At 50.6% G+C, this 18,124-nt stretch overlaps 2 protein-coding genes across 10 annotated transcripts in view; both read right to left on the reverse strand.

Annotated features, from left to right (window-relative positions):
* HNRNPUL1 (heterogeneous nuclear ribonucleoprotein U like 1) overlaps positions 1-9,902 on the reverse strand; it is a 36,522-nt gene extending 26,620 nt beyond the window's left edge. The window contains exons 1-3 of one of the 6 annotated variants that reach the window (XM_019819497.3): positions 9,879-9,902; positions 4,277-4,399; positions 1,508-1,664 (exon numbers count right to left, since the gene is read on the reverse strand). In XM_019819497.3, coding sequence (XP_019675056.1) covers positions 1,508-1,664; positions 4,277-4,394 — 275 coding nt within the window. In that variant the 5' untranslated portion in view covers positions 4,395-4,399; positions 9,879-9,902. Of the gene's footprint in view, positions 1-1,507; positions 1,665-4,276; positions 4,400-7,912; positions 8,330-9,878 lie in introns of those variants that run through there. The other 5 variants (XM_045046477.1, XM_006941234.5, XM_003997776.6 and 2 more) reach the window with 5 other exon arrangements.
* Positions 9,903-10,650: 748 nt separating this feature from the next.
* The window catches only part of AXL (AXL receptor tyrosine kinase), a 28,071-nt gene continuing 20,597 nt past the window's right edge, over positions 10,651-18,124 (reverse strand). For all 4 annotated transcript variants that reach the window (XM_045046475.1, XM_045046474.1, XM_045046473.1 and 1 more), the window contains 5 exons: positions 17,816-17,937; positions 17,065-17,174; positions 13,992-14,151; positions 13,340-13,476; positions 10,651-12,542 (listed from right to left, as the gene is read on the reverse strand). In XM_045046475.1, the coding sequence (XP_044902410.1) occupies positions 12,191-12,542; positions 13,340-13,476; positions 13,992-14,151; positions 17,065-17,174; positions 17,816-17,937 (881 nt within the window). In that variant the 3' untranslated portion in view covers positions 10,651-12,190. The remainder of the gene's footprint in view (positions 12,543-13,339; positions 13,477-13,991; positions 14,152-17,064; positions 17,175-17,815; positions 17,938-18,124) is intronic.

Here is an 18,124-nt window from a genome sequence, read left to right on the forward strand (position 1 = left end):
CTCACACCTCGAGATTCTGACCCATGCCCTGTGCGTGTTGGGAGCTGCCTCCATGATAGACTCTTAGCGATGGGTGGCACAGTAGCCCAGAAGGGGCTGGGCCGGGGAGGGGGAATGTGCAAAGGCTCAGATAAAACCCAGTAATCACAATCTGCCCACATCTTCCTAAGAATCCACATCTGCAAGTATTTGAAATGACCCATTTTTTCAGTCTCTTTCCGTCAAGCGTCCTAAATTATGAATAAGACTCATCTCCTACCAAATCACTAAAAAGGGACTAATGTTAAAATACTGCTGGCTTCCAACTTACAGGAATAAAGGAAAGGCACAGAAGGATGGGGTCTAATGCCCAGGGTCCTGTCTGGAACAGTCTGGACCTTGTCGACCATGTGCCCAGATCAGGTACCCCTGGCCCATCTGGGAGGCTTCCCTCTGGTGGGATGTCCTTCTGGCCCTGCCAGTCTAGGGCTAAGGCAGAGCCCTGTACAAAGAAGGACCTCATCACACAGTAAGTTCATCTGAGAAAGCTTTCCCTGCCAGCCTCGAATCAGAGCAAGTATTTTTCCTCTGTTCCCCACAGGCAAGTACCCTAGGGCTCTGCTCAGTAGGAGGTATTGGGAGAAACTTGTAGGAGGTAGTTTCACATCCTAGCTTTGGTTGAAGCCAAGAGACCCAGACCCTGTCTTAGAGGGTCACAAGGCAGTGAGGGGATAGAATCCACCAGGTGGGAAATAAAATGTGTCAGATGACCAGTCCAGACAAGTAGAGAAGTAATGGTCATTCCTAGTTTGTGTGACCAGAAAAGTCTTCATGCAAAAACTGAAGGGAGGGTGGGAGTGGGGGTGGGGGAACTGGGGCTGGGGCTGGGGCAAAGGGATAGGAAGGGCTTGTCAGGAAAGGAAAATAACCAGGGCAGAGAGGACACTCCCTCCTCTGACCTCCTGACACACACCGTGACTACTGGTCTCACTAGGTTGTGGCTTACTCATGGGTCTGTCTCAGGCCCTATATTGGGATCAAAAGAAGGCAAACCCCACTGTCCAAACAAATCATCTCTGTGTCCCCAGTGTCCAGCCCAAGGGTAGGTACCTTGTGAAAGCAGCGGGAGTGTGACAATAGATAAATGAGTAGATAGATGGAAGGATGTGTTTGGGAAAAGGGTCAGGAAGTAAATCTTTTCATCAAGGGATACTGAGCAGCCATTAAGAATAGGACACTGTGCAGGATGATGGGGCAGTGAGGCAAAGGACTGAAAAGGCAAGCTGGCATCTCACATGTGAAAGGCCAAGTATTTGGACTTCACCCTGTAGGTTATGAGAAGGGAGGAGCTGAGGAAGGAGCAAAAGTTTAGTAAAGCTGAATCTGGCAGTGAGTGCAGGGAGAACTGAGCAAACGTGTGAGGGCAGGTTGCTCTGCCCCCTTGGTTAATACAAAGGTACCAGTGGGCACCAGGCTACAGACACAGAGACCTACTGGAAGAAGGGGGACTATCGCCTCACACACCCACCTCCTATCCTCTCGGTGCTCGAAGTACCCCCGTCCCCGGTTTTCTTCATAAGGCCTCTTGCGACTCTGGAATTGTTGTCTATCTGGTTTGAGTTGAGATGCTTCGGGTGGGAGGAAGCTGGTGGGTGCTTCTTGCTTCATCTCTGTCTTCATTTCTACTGTCAGGACAAAGCCAGGTGGTCAAGACACTTGGAAACTCCTTAGCTATCACTTTTCTGGTTCCTTTACCTCAGGAGATGTTGGCGGGATCCTGACTACACTCACGATGGGCTGGGCACAGGCAGCTTGCTCGGTTCAACGGAAACCTACCAGGGAGCCAAGAAGGCTGCACTGGAGAGCAGGACCAGGGCAGAGGGAAGTTGGGGATGGTCAGCGAGGCACATCTGCACTGGCAGTTGATGGGGTGACAGATGTCAGCCAGATAACTCTCAGGCTTCATGTGGGAGAAAGGACTTCAGCACTGAATAAAGACCAGCTCTCTTAATAAGGTCCACCCAAAAGTGAATAGCTGCCTTAGGCTACTTTGCCAAAGGCCTCAGGCAAGTTGGCAGCTACCTTGGTCCGCAATGAGTGGGAGAGTCCTAGAGAGTTTCTAACATGGAGGCACCTGGGTGGCTCAGTCAGCTGAGCGTTTGACTTTTAATTTCTGCTCAGGTCATGATCCCAGCATCGTGGGATCAAGCCCTGCATCGGGGTATACGCTGGGCATGGGGCCTGCTTAGGATTCTTTCTTTTCTTCTGCCCCTCTCCCTGGGTCATACTCTTTCTCTCTCTAGAAAAAATAAAGAAAATTTCTAAGATCCCTTTAAACTTTGAGATCCCACGATCCGACCTTCTCTAATTATTCCTCCCAGAGAATCTTTCTACCTCATTTCGTACAAAGCGTCATCTGTCTGGAAAAGGAGGTGGGAAGGTCAATTCAACAGGACACTGTGGGCCCACAGCTAACTCCACTGGCTTCAGTCACTCTACCATAAAGCCCAGAATCATTCCAGAAGCGAGGGTCTGAACTTAAGCCGGCCTATAGGTGTGATGGCCTTATTAAGTCACACCACAAATAGAAATCCTGACTTTCTATTTGTGGTGTGACTTAATAATCCAAGCACCTAACAGAGAGCAAACTGTGGAACCAGCATCTATGCTGACACTGTGGATCACTCACATCTCCTCATTTCAGCACTCAAGCCAAGACCACCTTGGATCCTTAGCCGTGGCGTAGAAAGAAGGCTCCTGGGCACCCACGGCAGGGACTGTGCTCCCCCATCTGGAGAGCCTCCATGCTTCCCAGCAGAGCCGAGCTCGCAGGAGGCCCTGATAAATGTCTGTTGTGGGGGTCCCTAGATGGCTCAGGTCATGATCTTGCAGTTCATGAGTTCAAGCCCCTCATCGGGCTCTACACTGACAGTGTGGAGCCTGCTTGGGATTCTCTGTCTCTCCCTCTTCTCTGCCCCTCCCCCTCTTGCAATCATGATCTCTCTCTCAAAAATACATAAACAAACATTAAAAAAAAAAAGTCTGTTGGTAACAGCACAGAAATGACTCTCCTTGGGCCAAATGATCCCACAGGTTTGACAGAGCCTGACACAAATCTGCAGTTTAACCTACATTGAAAGTAAAATCCTCAGCCACCCACAAGAAATGTCTGGGGATTTCACTTTGTGGATGAACCAGAATGGAATTAGATAGAATCAACTACATAGAATCAACTTCACTAAGTACAGACACTAGGGCTGTAACACAGTGACAGGAACACAAGACTGGGAGGCAGTTCTGGCTCCGTCATTACTCAACAGTGGGACCCTGCTTTCTAAATGGTAGGACACAACTGGTTGGGAATGCTGCTTATTAACCAACAGCAGTGGCCCAGGCACCAGTTTCCTGGGTGCTAACCCCAGCTCTGCCATCAGATAAGCCACCTCCTCAGTCTGTAAAATGGGAGCAGAGAGCTGGGTTGCATCTGTGTTTCCCAAACTGACACTGCAAGAAACTTTGTTCGGCAAAGACATATTTATTCACATATTTGGGAAACCCTGGGTTTAAACAATGTGACACAGGTTTTTTTTCAGTCCAGGACTTCTCAGAGCCTTTAATGCTCCCAGAGGTGGTATAGCACGTGCTGCATTTCCAGGTATGTTTTAGGCAAGGAACCCTTCCCTGGGAAGTCCCTAATGACATCTTCTGGAACAATATTCTTCAGAATGCAGAAACTACTAAATACTAAACTAGCTTTAGAAAGTCCTTGCTAGATGGGGCACCTGGGTGGCTCAGTCGGTTAAGCATCCAGCTTTGGCTCAGGTCATGATCTCATGGTTGGTGAGTTTGAGCCTTACATCTGCTCTCTGCTGTCAGCACAGAGCCCGCTTTGGATCCTCTGTCTCCCTCTTTCTCTGCCCCTCCCCCGCTCACGTTCTCTCACTCTCTCCCCCTCAGAAATGAATAAACATTAAAAAATAAAAATAAAAAGTCCTTGCTGGATTCTACATTCTAAGATCTTAAATAAGACTCAAGTACTGTCCTCTGAGTCTAAACTCTCCAGGGTGTTGATACTAACATCTGAAAACAGATACCATGAAGACTCCCCTCTTTCAACACCCGGGAGCAGGATTAAGTTCTCTCCTTCAAAAGAACCTTTCCAGAGTGACAGAGCCCAAATGGACCATCCAAGAGGAAGATGCAAAATCTCTCTGGGAAGACGGCTCTAGGCAGAGGGTAAAGGCCACATACAGATTCTAGTTCCTTCGAAAGAGATGTACAACGTGTACTTTCCCACCTGGGCGATAGGCCTGCTGCTGCTCCATTTCCAGAGGTCTCCTCTCGTAGCCAGACTCGTTCTCTTGCTTGATGACCTGGCTTTCATAGAATTGGTTTTGCCTGGTAATATTGTCCATGACATCTTAAAACAAGAAATGGCTAGTTAGAAAGGTGCTTCTTGGGCCCAGAGGTGGGTTTTTGGTGCTACACAATGTCATTCTCAGTGGGGACAGTCTGCCAAAGGCTAAAAGGTGTGACAACCCCTTCAGATGGAACCTATCTGGGCAGTCAGCAGCCTCAACTGCCTAAGGACGTGCCCTCTTGTCCCTCAAATGTTTGGCGATACATCTGTGACTGGGTTGTACAGAATCCCAACAAACAAAACCAACTGAGGCAGAACTGCTCTGGTTAAAGTGAGAAGATGGGAGGGTCAGAGAAAGTACCCAGCTTGACCTCACTCCCTAAGTCCCCACTCAAAGGCTGTGACGACTCTATTGGCAGCTGGGACTCCATGCAGCACAGTTTAAAAACCACCAGTCTAGCTGTCTTATGACGTGGTATGATGTGTAGGGAGCTGGCTTCAGGGCACGACCTTAAAAACTACTCAGGGCGCAAATCAGCCTGCTGCCCAGCCCAACTCACTGCACAGCCAACCCTCTTCAAGAATCTCTTCCACCCCACCATAGCTGCAAAGATAAAGACTAACCATCCCAATTGACAGGGAAATGGGGGGTGGCGGAGGAACAGTTAGGAAAACAGGAGTTATGATAATAGTGGCCTTTAGACTCATTAGGGAGAAGTCATGAAATATATGGAGCTAGGTGGGAAGGGTTTCGAGAAGGTGTCTCACGGAATCAGACTAAGAACAGAAGCTTATTCTTATTATAAGAATATTATTAACTATTTGTGGAATACACACTACGTACCAGACCCTGGGTATAGCTTAGAATAAGCTTGCCTCACTGAAGCCTTCAGTTTTGTTAATAGGACATACATTAAACAAATACTTAAACACAAAAAGCAAATTCTAATTGCATTCAGGTTTACCAAGAAGTACGAGGAGTTAAGACAGGAACCCAGAAAGTAACAGAGAAGCCATTCCTGGGGTTGTTACAACATGTCAAAGTTCAGAGGTGAGACCAGAACCAGAGTAGCAAACCCAAGAAGAACCTTGCAGCCAAACCCAGAGAGAAGTCTGGAAACCTAGGACGAGCAGCAAGCAGGTTCTCTACCCCAGTGGCAAGCTCTGCTAGGTGCCTCTAGGGCCCTACTGGTAGCTGTGCCAGGACCGGCAGAACCACAGGGAAGGAGAGACTATTCTGCCACCTGCTAACTGATTGGATCCTTTCTCAGAGGACAAATACATCTGGGCACAAACCAGGTGCAGCCCAAAGGGAGGAAAGTAACAGATCACGTGATCTGCCACAGCTCTGTTTACCAGAGCCTGAAGGAAGAGTTGCAGTGGGGCATGAAAGGGGCTCAGAGGATTTTGTTGTAGGGGTTACAGGAAAAAGGAAGAAATAGATTATCTCCTTAATTGGAACACAGGGAGTGCCTTTCAAACTATTCAGTTTCTTCTGGGCTCCAAGCACAGTACTCTTCTTCCTACAAATACTCACATCTCTCTTTTCAAATATCTCTCCTGTGCCCACAAAGGCAGCCTCACCCCGGATGATTCTGGGGTCCTTCTCCACCCTTAAAACATCCACCTCCTATTGACATGCAAGCCCAGTGCTAAGCCTCCTACACATGTGACCTCATTCATAACAATCCTGGGGGGCATATTATTATCCCTGCTGTGCACGCAAGAAAACCAGGGCTCACAGAGGTGAACTGACTTGCCCAAGTCATAGACACACCTTTGGAACAAAGTCTGTCCAGAGTCTAGCAGTCCCTCTTCTGAGACACCTCTGGCCACTGGCCCTTCCTCCTAGGCATTCCTGCAGCATCTCTCCTGCCCTAGACATGCACTCCTCCTTCCCTCACAGGTCTCTGCAAAGGAAGTATTCTTCCCGGCATGTGGGTCCCGGACAGTCACTAGGCTGCTCTCACTGCTAATTTATACTCAGGTTGCCCCCCTCCAGGACATCACATCTCTCACCAATAAGTCAGTAAGTACCCTATGCCAACCCAGTTTCTTGTCTCTTCCCTCACCCTCTTGCTCTCCTCACTTGGCTAACCTCACGGCACCCACTTTTCAGAGAAATACCACAAATGCTGTATGCCGGAGTCCTTTCTACTTACTCCTTAACTTCTCCAATCACCACTCCCCTGTCCTGCTAGAAAACCACGTTTTTCTAACTCCACATTTCCTACCTTCCATACTAGGGTCTTCTCTCTTCAGACAATCGCAGATCTACCCTGCCCCTCTTGTTCTGAGCCATACCTTCTGGCTCATGCAGTGGTTCCTTACGACACCCTGAGATCCCCCCATTCCCTGGGCACACAAATAACTGTTTCTGAGGACCAAGGAGCCCTCTCGTGGAGACACTCAGTCTCAGAAACACTACCCCCACTCCATCCTGAGACCTCTAGCCAAGTCAACAGGTTTTCTTTCTCTTTCCATTCTATACCCTCCCCTCTCCCACGTATGCTAGACCACACGTACACTCCTGTCCTGGACAGAAGGATCCTCTATCCCCCAGATACTCCACGGACTTCAAACTCCATCAACTTGCTATCAGCCGCACCCCACCCCTAGCTACTTTTCTGTTCTTCAAACAATCCATACTGTTAATCCAAGACGACTCAGCAGTAGGCGCTGAATTACCTGTTCCCAGAATCCACCCAGCTCAAGATCTCTAGGTGCCTTGTCCAGCGAGGCATCCTTCCCTCCCTTGCCTGCCCCCCAGAGATGGGGGTTTCCTTCTACCTCCTCTGGAAGCCAATCAGAAGATCCCCAGGTATCCTAGTACCAAATGCCCAAGTTGGCCCTGACTCAAGGTTGGCCTTCCAGCCCTGGATCTCAGAGTCCCCCAGGCCATCCTTAGACAGATGGGGGTCCCCCACAGTCCAATCACATGGTAGTCTCCCACATCCCCTAAATGCTCACTAGCCAAATACCAGAACACCCAGTCCATCAGATTTCCCCCTGGCCAGACACCAGCACCTCCACCTCACTAACCCATCCCAGTACCAAATATGAGAACTCCCCATACCCCACCCAGCACCACACTCCAAGATCCTCTATTCTTAAAACTCTTCCAGCCCTAAAAACACGGCTCCCGACGTCCAGCCCACACGCTGGGCTAGCACAGCCCCAAAGCCCCCCCGGCTCCAAACCCTAATATCGTCATTTCCAAGACCCTCCTTGGCCCCCGCTTAGAAAACCTCTTGTTCTTCCGACTCTCTTCGGCTCCAGAAACCACGGCTTCCGGTCTCCGAGCCCCAGACTCCGGAATCCTCTACACCCCCGGGACCTTCCTCATCTCCGAAACCAAGAGCCCCCACTCCAGTAGCTCTCCTGCACCGAATGCCAGGGTCCACCCTCCAGTCGTCCCGAGGCCCTGGGCCCTAGATCCTTTTCAGCGGCAGGTAGCAGGATCCCCCAATCCTCAGACCATCTCCCCGACCTCAGGCGCCGGACTCCCGTGTCCCATAGCCCTTCCTCGGCCCGGACTCCGGGCTCCCCGACCCCCGCCCCGCGCACTCTCACAATGTCCGTCCGGCCCCGAGTAGCCGCCAGGCTCCGCGTGCGGCTGCAGCCCGGACGGCGGTGGCTGCGCGGTCCCCTCCAGCTCGGAGCCCCCCTCGGTCTCGACCTCCTCGTTGTTGTGCCCGGGTCGCCCCGGTTCGTCGTCGGCCTCGAGCTCCCGCTCGTCGTCGGGCTCCTCGGCCTCCAGCGCCGCCTGCAGCCGCTCAGCAAGCTCGGCCTTGAGGCCGCGAGTGTCCAGGCCGCGGCGCTGCAGCTCCTCGCGAAGTTCGTTCACCTTCAGACGGCGCACATCCATGGCCCGGGCCCCCGGGGCGGCCCCCGAGCCCGGCCCGGCCTCCCAGGGCTCTGTCCCCCTTAAACCTTTCCTGTCAGGAGGCGAAGGGGGAAAAGGGGGGGGGGGCCCGCTCCAATGGCGGCGGCGGCTCAAAATGGCCGCCGCCGCCACCTCCCCCTCCTCCGTGGCCCCATGCGATGCAACACGGGTGCCAATTGGCCACCGCGTGGAGGCAACGGGCGCGGGCCGGGAGACTCAGCCAATCAAAGCGCGGCTTTCAAAAGAACGGCAATGAAAGGGCCCCGTAGCACCCGGGGAGGAAGCGTTGGCCTACGTCGCTGCAGCCGCCGGAGCGGAGGGCGGGAAAAGGCGGGAGGCGGAGCACGCGGTGATTGGGTGGCCCCCGCGCGCCCGCTCCCGTAGGGTCAAATGAAGAAAAGGGAGTAAGGACTTGGCCCAATCAGCGATGGGATCTCAGAATGAACCTCCCTGCCCACCCCCCCCACCCCCCGCCACTCACACATACACACTCTCGGCCTTTCCTGCGCGGTCCTTTCATCAAACTGGTGTCTCCTGTAACACACACCCTGATTGGTCTAGATCTCCCGCCCCTAGAGGCGTACAAGCGGATAAAAGCACTAGAACCAATCAAATGGAGGGTCGGCCGACCAACTCCCCCCTCTTCCTCCTTTCACGTTTGCCTTTAAGAAACCGGAAAGATGAATTCACGAAGGACCTGCCCCTTGCCGTTAGGGCGGTTTCAAAACAATCTGTCCACCAATTGCAATCATCGTTTTAACTCACTAAAGCTAGTACAGTTGGATAGCTTTAGGAAAAGCCAACCAGATTGGCTGTTCTTTGGCGGACGGCCTCACAAATGTCGCTGAAGAGGGAGGCCGAGGAGATAGAGATTAAGTAGATAAATTATCCTTAATCTGGAAGAAACTCAATTGACTACGAAAAGCAATCTTTTGACTTCAGAGAGTACCAGAGTTTTGAAAATAGAGGCTAGACCAGCAACGGGAAAAAAGTTGTAAAGGAAATCGCACCCTCTTCCCTTTTGATAGTTCATCTCAAGGGGAGCCTCTTTCCACGATCATAGATTCGCTGCAGTCTTTCTCTATGGTTGGTATCTTACGTGGAATGGGCGCTCTGCACGCGACCATAGAGACTTCCCCACCTCCGAAAGTTCTCGGGTCTGTACCCCAAATCTTCTGAGCTGCTGTTCAGTAGTTCTGGCTGTTTGGCGTCTGTACTGACAAGCTCGAACACATAGGTCCGTAGTTCAGCCTCACGCTACAAATGCAAACGCCACAGTTTCACAATGTCTACTGCTGCACCACCTGTCGCCTCTAACTCAAAAGACACAAAACTTCCGTGAAATACACAATCGTGCTACACAATGCAAACGCCCGCTGCCCACCGAGCCATACCACAAGCCCACAAAAACCACACACCACCACCACCTCTACTTAGACAAAAGCACACACAACACAGATAAACAAATGGCCGTGAGTCAGATCAGATACATCCGTAAAGGGGATAATACACAAAACTGCAGTGTAGATGTGGCCACTAAGGTCCACACAGGCAGGAGGCATCAAATGATAAAGACACGGGACAGTTAACACTACAAGCTGACAAGGCAACCTCGACACACAGCACCCACTCAGAAACGGGGCAGACACTCACGTGGGCCCGGAGGTTCCAGTCCAGACACCCCGCCCCTCGCCCACGTCCGACTTCCTCTCTCCTCCCAGCTTCCCACAATGATTTGTTCTGAAAAAGTTTGTGGCCCGGATTGAACTGTCCTCGGGTTCTCAGGAGCTGCCACCGGGGGGCGTCCGGGCGCTGCCAAGGGTTTCTTCATCTGCTGCCCGATAGACCCAGGAACGTGGGCATGCAAAGCACAGGGTGTTTGTCTTGGCAGCAATCCCTTTGTGCTCCCTCGCTGATCGGAGGTGTTCTGTGCCTGTGTTTCTATGTGAACCTCAACGTTTGAGTCTGTGAGTACCTGTTGTACTCTCTAGGTATTTGTGTCACTTTATTTATTCTGTAATCTGTTAGTCTAGTTTCTTCCTATTCCTGGTGAGTATCTGCCTTGCATATGTTTGCAAATATGTTTGTTATCTGTGTAATTTTGTATGTCTGTTACTATGTGCGTCTGAATTTCAGTGTCTCTATTTGTGGCAAGGTATGCCGGAGTATGTCCTAATGGGTCTGTTACTTTGGGGTGAGGAGAAGAGTCTCTTTGTGACAGGAGTATCCACGCGCCTCTTCCTCACTAGGAAGGAGAGTCGGCATTTCTTTGTATGTCTTTTTGCCTATGCATATGCTCATTTCTACCCTCTTGATAAAGGGAGAACTTCTAGACCACCAAGCTCTTCTTTTTACTGATGGGGAAACTGAGTGGCCAGGGAGAGGGGCCACATGACAGCTGAGTGGAAACAAGAGGAGACAGAAGTGTGGTTATAAAGTTTTATGTGATCTGAGCCCCTCTGGAGGCACCAGAGTCCACACCTCTGTACAGGAGGCTTGAGGGATTGGCTCAGGGGGGCAGCATGGCCCAAAAGGAGGGAAATTGTCTCCTGGGGAAAGGAGGCATCCCTAATGCATTGCACAGGCTTGAGGGGAGGCATGCCCCCACATGAGGGGAGGAGGAAGCAGAGGTGGCTAAGAAAGGGAGAGTCGCACAGAAGAATACTGTAAGATTAGAATCTTGGAATCATACCTTGGAATTCTAGACCAGTACACCTTTAGAATCTTTGAACTTTTGAATCTTACAACTACAACGTTTGAATCTTAGAACTACAGTGCCTAGGAACTTAAGATTTAGAACTGTGGATTCTTGGACCCTCAACTAAAACCCTAGAAAGGTGGAATGCAGCATTGAACCTAAAGGTATTAAATGATTAGAATGTCATTAGAAATGATTAAAACTTTGGTATCTAGCTAGCCACAACTAACTATAGAGTTTTATACCTTAGTGCTGAGGGTCCAGAATCTTGGACCAATAGACTCTAGAGTACCTTGGAACATAGAACAGAACAACATTAGAATCTTTGAGTTTAATAATCTAGAATCTTGAAGCATATGGTCTAGAATCTTAGACACAGAGAATCTAGGTTCTTAGACTAAGTCTTAGAACATCACATCTTAGAACATTAGACCTTTGAACCTCCATCTTTAGACTCTTAGAACTTTTGAATTGCACATTTTAACCTTAGATATTTAGGATCCAGAATCTCATAAGAGTTTCAAGGATCATGAAGCCTTAAAACTTATAATTAACCATTATTAGAAGCTTTGAACTTGAGAAGATAAAATCTGGAAGCCTTATGATGTAGAGTCTGATAAGCCAGAGAATTTACAGTCTAGGAGGCTTAGAACATCAGATTTTAGAACATTAGGCCTTAGAACCTCCAGGTCTAGAATTGTAGAATCTAGAATCTTATACCCTAAGAATTCAGAACCCTAGAAAAATAAAGTCTAGGATCACAGAACCTTGGATCCTAAAACTAGAATCTTAGAGCTTAGAACCCAAAATCTTGTGGGCTTTATGAAGAATCCTAGAACCAGAAAAATCTAGAGCCATGGGCTCTCAGAGCCTTGGAATATAGACCTTGCAACTTCCATGTCTAGAAACTTAGCACTTTAGAATTAGAGACTTTGGGATTTTAGGTCCTTAGAGCCAAAGACTAATAGCATCTTTGAAACCTAGAACCTTCGAATCTAGACTCTTTAAACCTTAGAATCTAGAATCGTGGAATGTCAGACCTGGAAGGATCCTTAGGGATTGCGGTACAACCCCTTCCTTTTACACATGGGGACTCTAAGGCATGGAAAAAGGAAAGGATCTGTCTGGGATGGAAGTGGAATAGGTAGGAAGAGAAGGCTGTAGTTTGGGGTGAGGCCTGGAATGGAGAAATAGTTGATAGGGTAGGCTCCCCCAGTGGCAGTGCCTAGCTTGGGTCCTGAGAGGGAGTCCCAGGTAGAGGGTTGTCTTAGGCTCCATCCTCCTGCCCTGGGGGAGCTGGGGAGCTCCTTTCCGTGGGCAGAGTAGGGCCGGGGGCGGTAGAAGGGCAGAGGACATAGCGTCCAGCAGGATGGACCTCAGCCGCGGTGAGGCAACTGCAAGAATCCTTAGGGTCAGGCTGGGTTAGGGGGTCAGCTCCTCCAGCAGCTCCAAGTGGTTCAGGATGCCCCCCACCCTCATCCATGTTGACATAGAGGATCTCGTCGGGCTCCTGGGCAGGGGGCAGGGCCTTCAGGGTGTTCTCCAGATCCTCCCGAAGTTCTGAGAAGCTCGGCCGGTCCCGGGGGTTTAGCTCCCAGCACCGGGACATCAGGGCATACCTAGGGCAGCAAAGTGAAGGGTGGGAGACTGAGCAGGCACTCAGAAGGAGGGCGTTCTGGGAGTCTGGGGTATTTCACGGGACTGGAAGGAACCATAGCAGTTTGGGGGCTTCTATAGGGGATTTGGGAACTCTCAAGAGTTTCTGAGGGGAGTCCTAGGACACTCAGGAGCTGAAAAGGGTCTTGGGGAACCTCTCTGAGTGTCGTGTGGTGTTCAGTGAGGGTTTGCTAGAGCAGACTTTGCCCTCAAAGCGCTGGATGAATGCTCTGCTTTTCTCTGTGCGCTGTAAGTTTCATAAACTGTAAGTTTCATAAACACTGTCCTAAAGGATCCTGGGGATATGTCAGAGGAGCCCCATGAGTTTGGAGAAGCCCCATATGGCAAACCGGAGGGTTGGCAGCGGGTCCTGAGGGGTGTTGAAGAGCATGTGGGGGAAGTATGGGTGCTCAGGAGTCTGAGGTGAATTAGAATTTGGGGAGAGTGGGGGGTCTCAGAGGCAGGGCCCCCAGGTAAGCTGGTGCAGTTATTCACTGCCCACAGAGGCCCGGCCAAGGCGGCTGATCCAGCCTGCATTCCACACAGAAAGGCACCAGAGGAGAGGGCACCTTTTGCCAGTCTGCACCCTGTGAGCTAGCCCTAGTCTTGTGGGGCATTGGTGAGGAGGTGTGCGGGTTCCTCAACAGTCTGGGGGATTCTGTGCAGGTTTTAGAGGGTCGGGGCCATGTGGGGTGCTCAGGACTTTCGGAGTGAAATCTGGGATTGGATTGGGGGTGGGGAGAGTCCTCAGGGTCCTCACAGTCCATCCAGACAGTCCACAGGCTGTTTCAGGCGGTTTCCCTGGCACAGGTAGTCGTAAATCTCGCTGTTCTCCACTCCTGGATATGGGGTTTGGCCTCGCGTGGCAATCTCCCACATCGTCACTCCAAAGGACCACTGTAGGGGGCAGAGGAGAGAGAGTTAGAGGGTCTCTCCTGCACAAAGACACCCCAATGCACAGGTACACCCACATTTATGTGCACATCTGTACACAGCTATTTCTGTGGCGGCATCACAGCTCTTCACCGAAACACTTTGGCACAGGGACACACTGGGTGGCAACTTTTGTGTGTGCATAGGCATGATGATCCATGCACACACGTACACACTTCACAGTCACATGGTCTTACGGGTCGCCCTGGGCACTGTGGCTGTGCATACATACATGTCCTCACCACTGCCTCTCCCGACCTAAACTGTCCACACGTCCCATGTATGAACCTGCCATCATGCACACGTGGACCTGTGCATGTCGCCACCATGCCCACACCACCATTCACAGACACCCAGCACACCCCCAGACATGCCTAACACATGCGGTCAGGCCCCTGTACCGGGAAGCCCGGGCATCCCCGTGAGCCCAGCTGCAATGTGACATGAACTGGCCACTGCTCCCCACACCTGACACATACCACATCACTCTTGCTGGTGTAGACCCGGTCAGCTAGGCTCTCGATGGCGATCCACTTGACTGGCATCTTGGCGATGCGTCCCTGCCGGTAGTAGTCCCCATTGTAGATTTTCTTAGAGAGCCCAAAGTCCGCCACACACACGGACATGTTCTCGTTCAGCCTGCCCGGAATGGGGAGAGGAACAGAGTCACGGCATCGCCCCCTCCATCGGGAAGCCTGTCCTCACTCTCAGACACCTTTTCACCTCCTGCTCTGGCTGGCCTCTTTGGGGGTGAGGGTCTGTCAACCCCAGACCGAAGGGAAATGTGTTGCTTCTTGTTCCCTCCATATGAAGTTTCACAAACACACCCATGTAACCAGCACCCAGATGAAGAAACAGAACACCGCGGGACATCACCTGTACATGGAATACCACAGAGCAAAGAAAAAGCTGGAACTAACCAATATGCATGGCGACGTGGGCTCATCTCAACAATAGCACACTGAGCGAAAGAAACCAGACACAAAGAAGTACACCTTCTGTGATTCCGTGACATTTAAGAACAGGTGACTGAAATACAGGATAGTATTTTCCCTGGGGGCAGTGACTACAAAGTGCTTGAGGGAGCCTGCCGGGGCCCAGAAATGTTCTTTACCTTGATCCAGTTGGTGGTCGTTTACATGAGTCTATAGACATAAACATGCATTTGGCCACACACCTAGAATGTGTGTGTGTTAGCTTGTCAGCATACGTTGATTTTTTTAAGTATGAGAAAGGAAGGAACACATTACTAGTCCTGCCTGTAACCACCCCTCCCAGAGAAGCCACAGTCTTCGAGCATGGATTATTTTTGCCTGCTTTTGTGCTTTTCATAAAGAGAAGATTCTCTAATTTTTGCACCTGAGGTTCTAGGATCCTATTAAGAATTAATGATTTCTAGCCAGGGTGATGGGCTGGGGCAGTGACCAATCAGAACAGACCCTGGAGGCCCCTCACATGGGCAGGAGTTAACCTTCACCCTCTAGGTCCAGGGAAGGCCCAGAGGATCATGGCAGGGAGGCAGAGAGAGGTGATGCTCAGGTATCCAGGCTGGTGGCTGTGGAGTGGGTGGGAGGTTTCGGGTAGTGGCGAACTGCCAACTGGGTAAGGAAATAACATTTAAAAAATTTATTTATTTACTTTTATTTTTTTTAATGTTATTTATTTTTCAGAGAGAGACACAGAGCGTGAGCAGGGGAGGGACAGAGAGAGAGGGAGACACAGAATCCGAAGCAGGCTCCCGGCTCTGAGCTGTCAGCACAGAGCCCAACACGGGGCTTGAACTCACGGACGGCCAGATCATGACCTGAGCTTAAGTCAGATACTTAATGGACTGAGCCACCCAAGCGCCCCTTATTTACTTATTTTTAAGGTAGCCTCCATCCCCAATGTGAGGTGTGAAGTCATGACCCTGAGATCAAGAGTTGCATGCTCTACTGACTGAGCCAGCCAGACATCCCTGGAGATTTTATATTTAAGCCATCTGTACACCCAACTTGGGGCTTGAACTCACAACTCCAAGACCATGAGTCGCATGCTCTACCAAGTGACCTCACCAGGCACCTCTCAATATTGTAACTTAACAAAAAGGGGCAGATGCATAACAATGGGTTGTCTACTCTGATTTCCAGTGTCACTGTTCCATGGGGGACTTGACTAGGATCACGCCAAGTTGCAGATAGAAAGGAATTTCCAGGGGTGCCTGGGTGGCTCAGTTGGTTAAGCATCTGACTTCAGCTCAGGTCATGATCTCACAGTTTGTAGGTTCAAGCCCTGCACCAGGCTCTATGCTGACAGCTCGGAGCCTGGAGCCTGCTTCAGATTCTGTGTCTCCTTCTCTCTCTGGCCCTCCCTGCCCCCCACTCTCTCTCAAAAATAATCATTAAAAAAAAAAAAGAAAGGAATTTCCATTTTGACTGAGCCTGTTGAAGCCTTTACATAAACTTTCCAGTTAACAGGAAATACAGGGAACAGAGGAACAAGGCAAATGCCACCACAAGGAAACAGACACATGCCTGTCACATCCTACGAGACAAGTGGCCCGGTCTCTTCCAAAATAATATGATGTAAAAATAGAAAAAGATTGGGGGGGGTCTATTCCAGATTTATAAGGACCAAAGGGGCATAACAGCTAAATGCAGTGGCGGGGGGACCCTGAAGAGATTCTGATTTGGGGTAAAAAATTAAAACAGCCCTAAAAGACATTTCAGAGGACAACTGGAAGAATTTGAACATGGATTGGATGAGAGGTTATGTTACAGAATTACAGTTAATCTTAGGTGTGACAACAGAACTGTAATCACTTCCATGTAAGTCCTCATTCTTAGGCGATACCTACAGAAGATTTAGGGGTCTGGTGCCACTCTCTTGGCAACTCACTTTGAAATGGTTGTGGAAAGACAGAAAGAGAATTTCAACAAGGAGGGTATATGGGGGTCCACTGTACAGTTCTTTCAGCTTTTCTGTAGGGTTGGACTTTTTCAAAATAAAAAAATTGGGAGAAATGCAGAACTGTTCATATTCCTGAGAGTTGCGAACAATGAGACATCTGACACAAGATTCTAATTCTCCAGCTCCAATTTCTAGGAGTCCAATATTGTAATGTAACTAATAGCCTAAGCCTGTGTTTATATACACACACACACCGCTCTCACCTTAGCTCAGTTCTGGCCTCTTTTCTGGCTTGTACCCAACCCACCATTATTCAGTGTGGCCCCTCCCCAAAGGCAGCCCGGGGAAGACACTCAGCACAGAGGGAGACAGAGATGGGGCTTCAATGTTACTACGGTCATCAGTCACCTCTGCACCTCTCATGCTACCCACTGAGCCAACCCTCTTGCCTCGCCCGTCTCCACATCCAAATGCCCCCCCAGGATCTCAGTTCCAGGCCCACATCCTCCAGGAATGCTTCTCCAACTCCCTTGCTGACCTTTCTGTCCCAGTCCTGAGTTCTGGACCACCCGAGAGGTAAGTGTCTAGACCCCTCTTCCATCTTGGAAGGAGGGATGGAGCTCCTCGGCGGGTGGGGATGTCTTTGGAAGGCTCAACACTCACATGCAGTTTCTGGCAGCCAGGTCTCGGTGTATGAATCTCTTGGTACTCAGATACTCCATGCCACTGGCAATGTCTGCCATGAACTTCACCAGCATCTGAGTGGGCAGGAACTGGAGGCAGCCCAGGAGGGAGTAGAGGTCAGCAGAGTCCGTGAGATCCATTCTTCCCCCCTCCTTCCTTCCCTTCCTGTGTGTGCCCCACTCGGCCCTGCAGTGGTTTCTAATGGCTCTGAAAATGAAATCCCACCTCTTTCCAACAAGGCCCTATATAATCCCCTCCTGCCTTCCTCTCTGAGTGGATCTACTGTCCTTGCCCTGGACATAGGACACACGCTCCAGCCAGGGGCCTCCTTTCTGGTTTTCAGACAGGCTGTTGCTTGCTCCCACCTCTGAGCCTTTGCCTATACTGTTCCCTCTGCCAGGATTGCTTCCCCCAAGATCTCCCCACCTCCCACCAGCTGGCTCCTCCTTCAAGGCCACCTCCTTAGTAAGACCTTCTCTGTCCCCTCAAACTAACTGCCTAGCTTCTCTATAGTTCATCTGACTCTATTTCCTTCCTAGCACTTACATTATCTTGCTTATCTGTTAACTAATTTACTGCCCGGTGTCCCCACTGGCAGAGAGCTCCAGGACAGCAAGCTCTGGGTCACCATGGTTTGGGTCACCATGGTTTCCCCAGTCTCTGAGCAGCGCTGGGTACCTCTTAGGTGCTCAGTTAATACTTGTGAACCAGACATGTAAATGTCCCTCACCACTGGCTGGTCCCCGAGCCGGGAGTAGAGGAGGAAACTGTGCAGGTCTCCATGTTTCATGAAAGGTAAGATGACCACAGGTGCCGGGAAGCCCTCTCGTTCAGAACCCTGGAAACAGACACCTGAGCCCCCCGCCCCCCACAGGCAGCCCTGTCACTCCAGTTGGACAGGAGGGGAAGCCGTCCCCTCCCTCAGCTCTGTCTCTCCCTTCCCCTCAAATCTCTCCCTTCCCCCCAAATTGTTGGGGGCGGGGGACAGCAGTGGCAAGGACTGAGCTTCAGAGAAGCCATTTCCAGCACTGTTCCCAGG

The sequence above is a fragment of the Felis catus genome, chromosome E2 (assembly GCF_018350175.1).
Source record: "Felis catus isolate Fca126 chromosome E2, F.catus_Fca126_mat1.0, whole genome shotgun sequence".
NCBI classification, from domain to species: Eukaryota; Metazoa; Chordata; class Mammalia; order Carnivora; family Felidae; genus Felis; species Felis catus.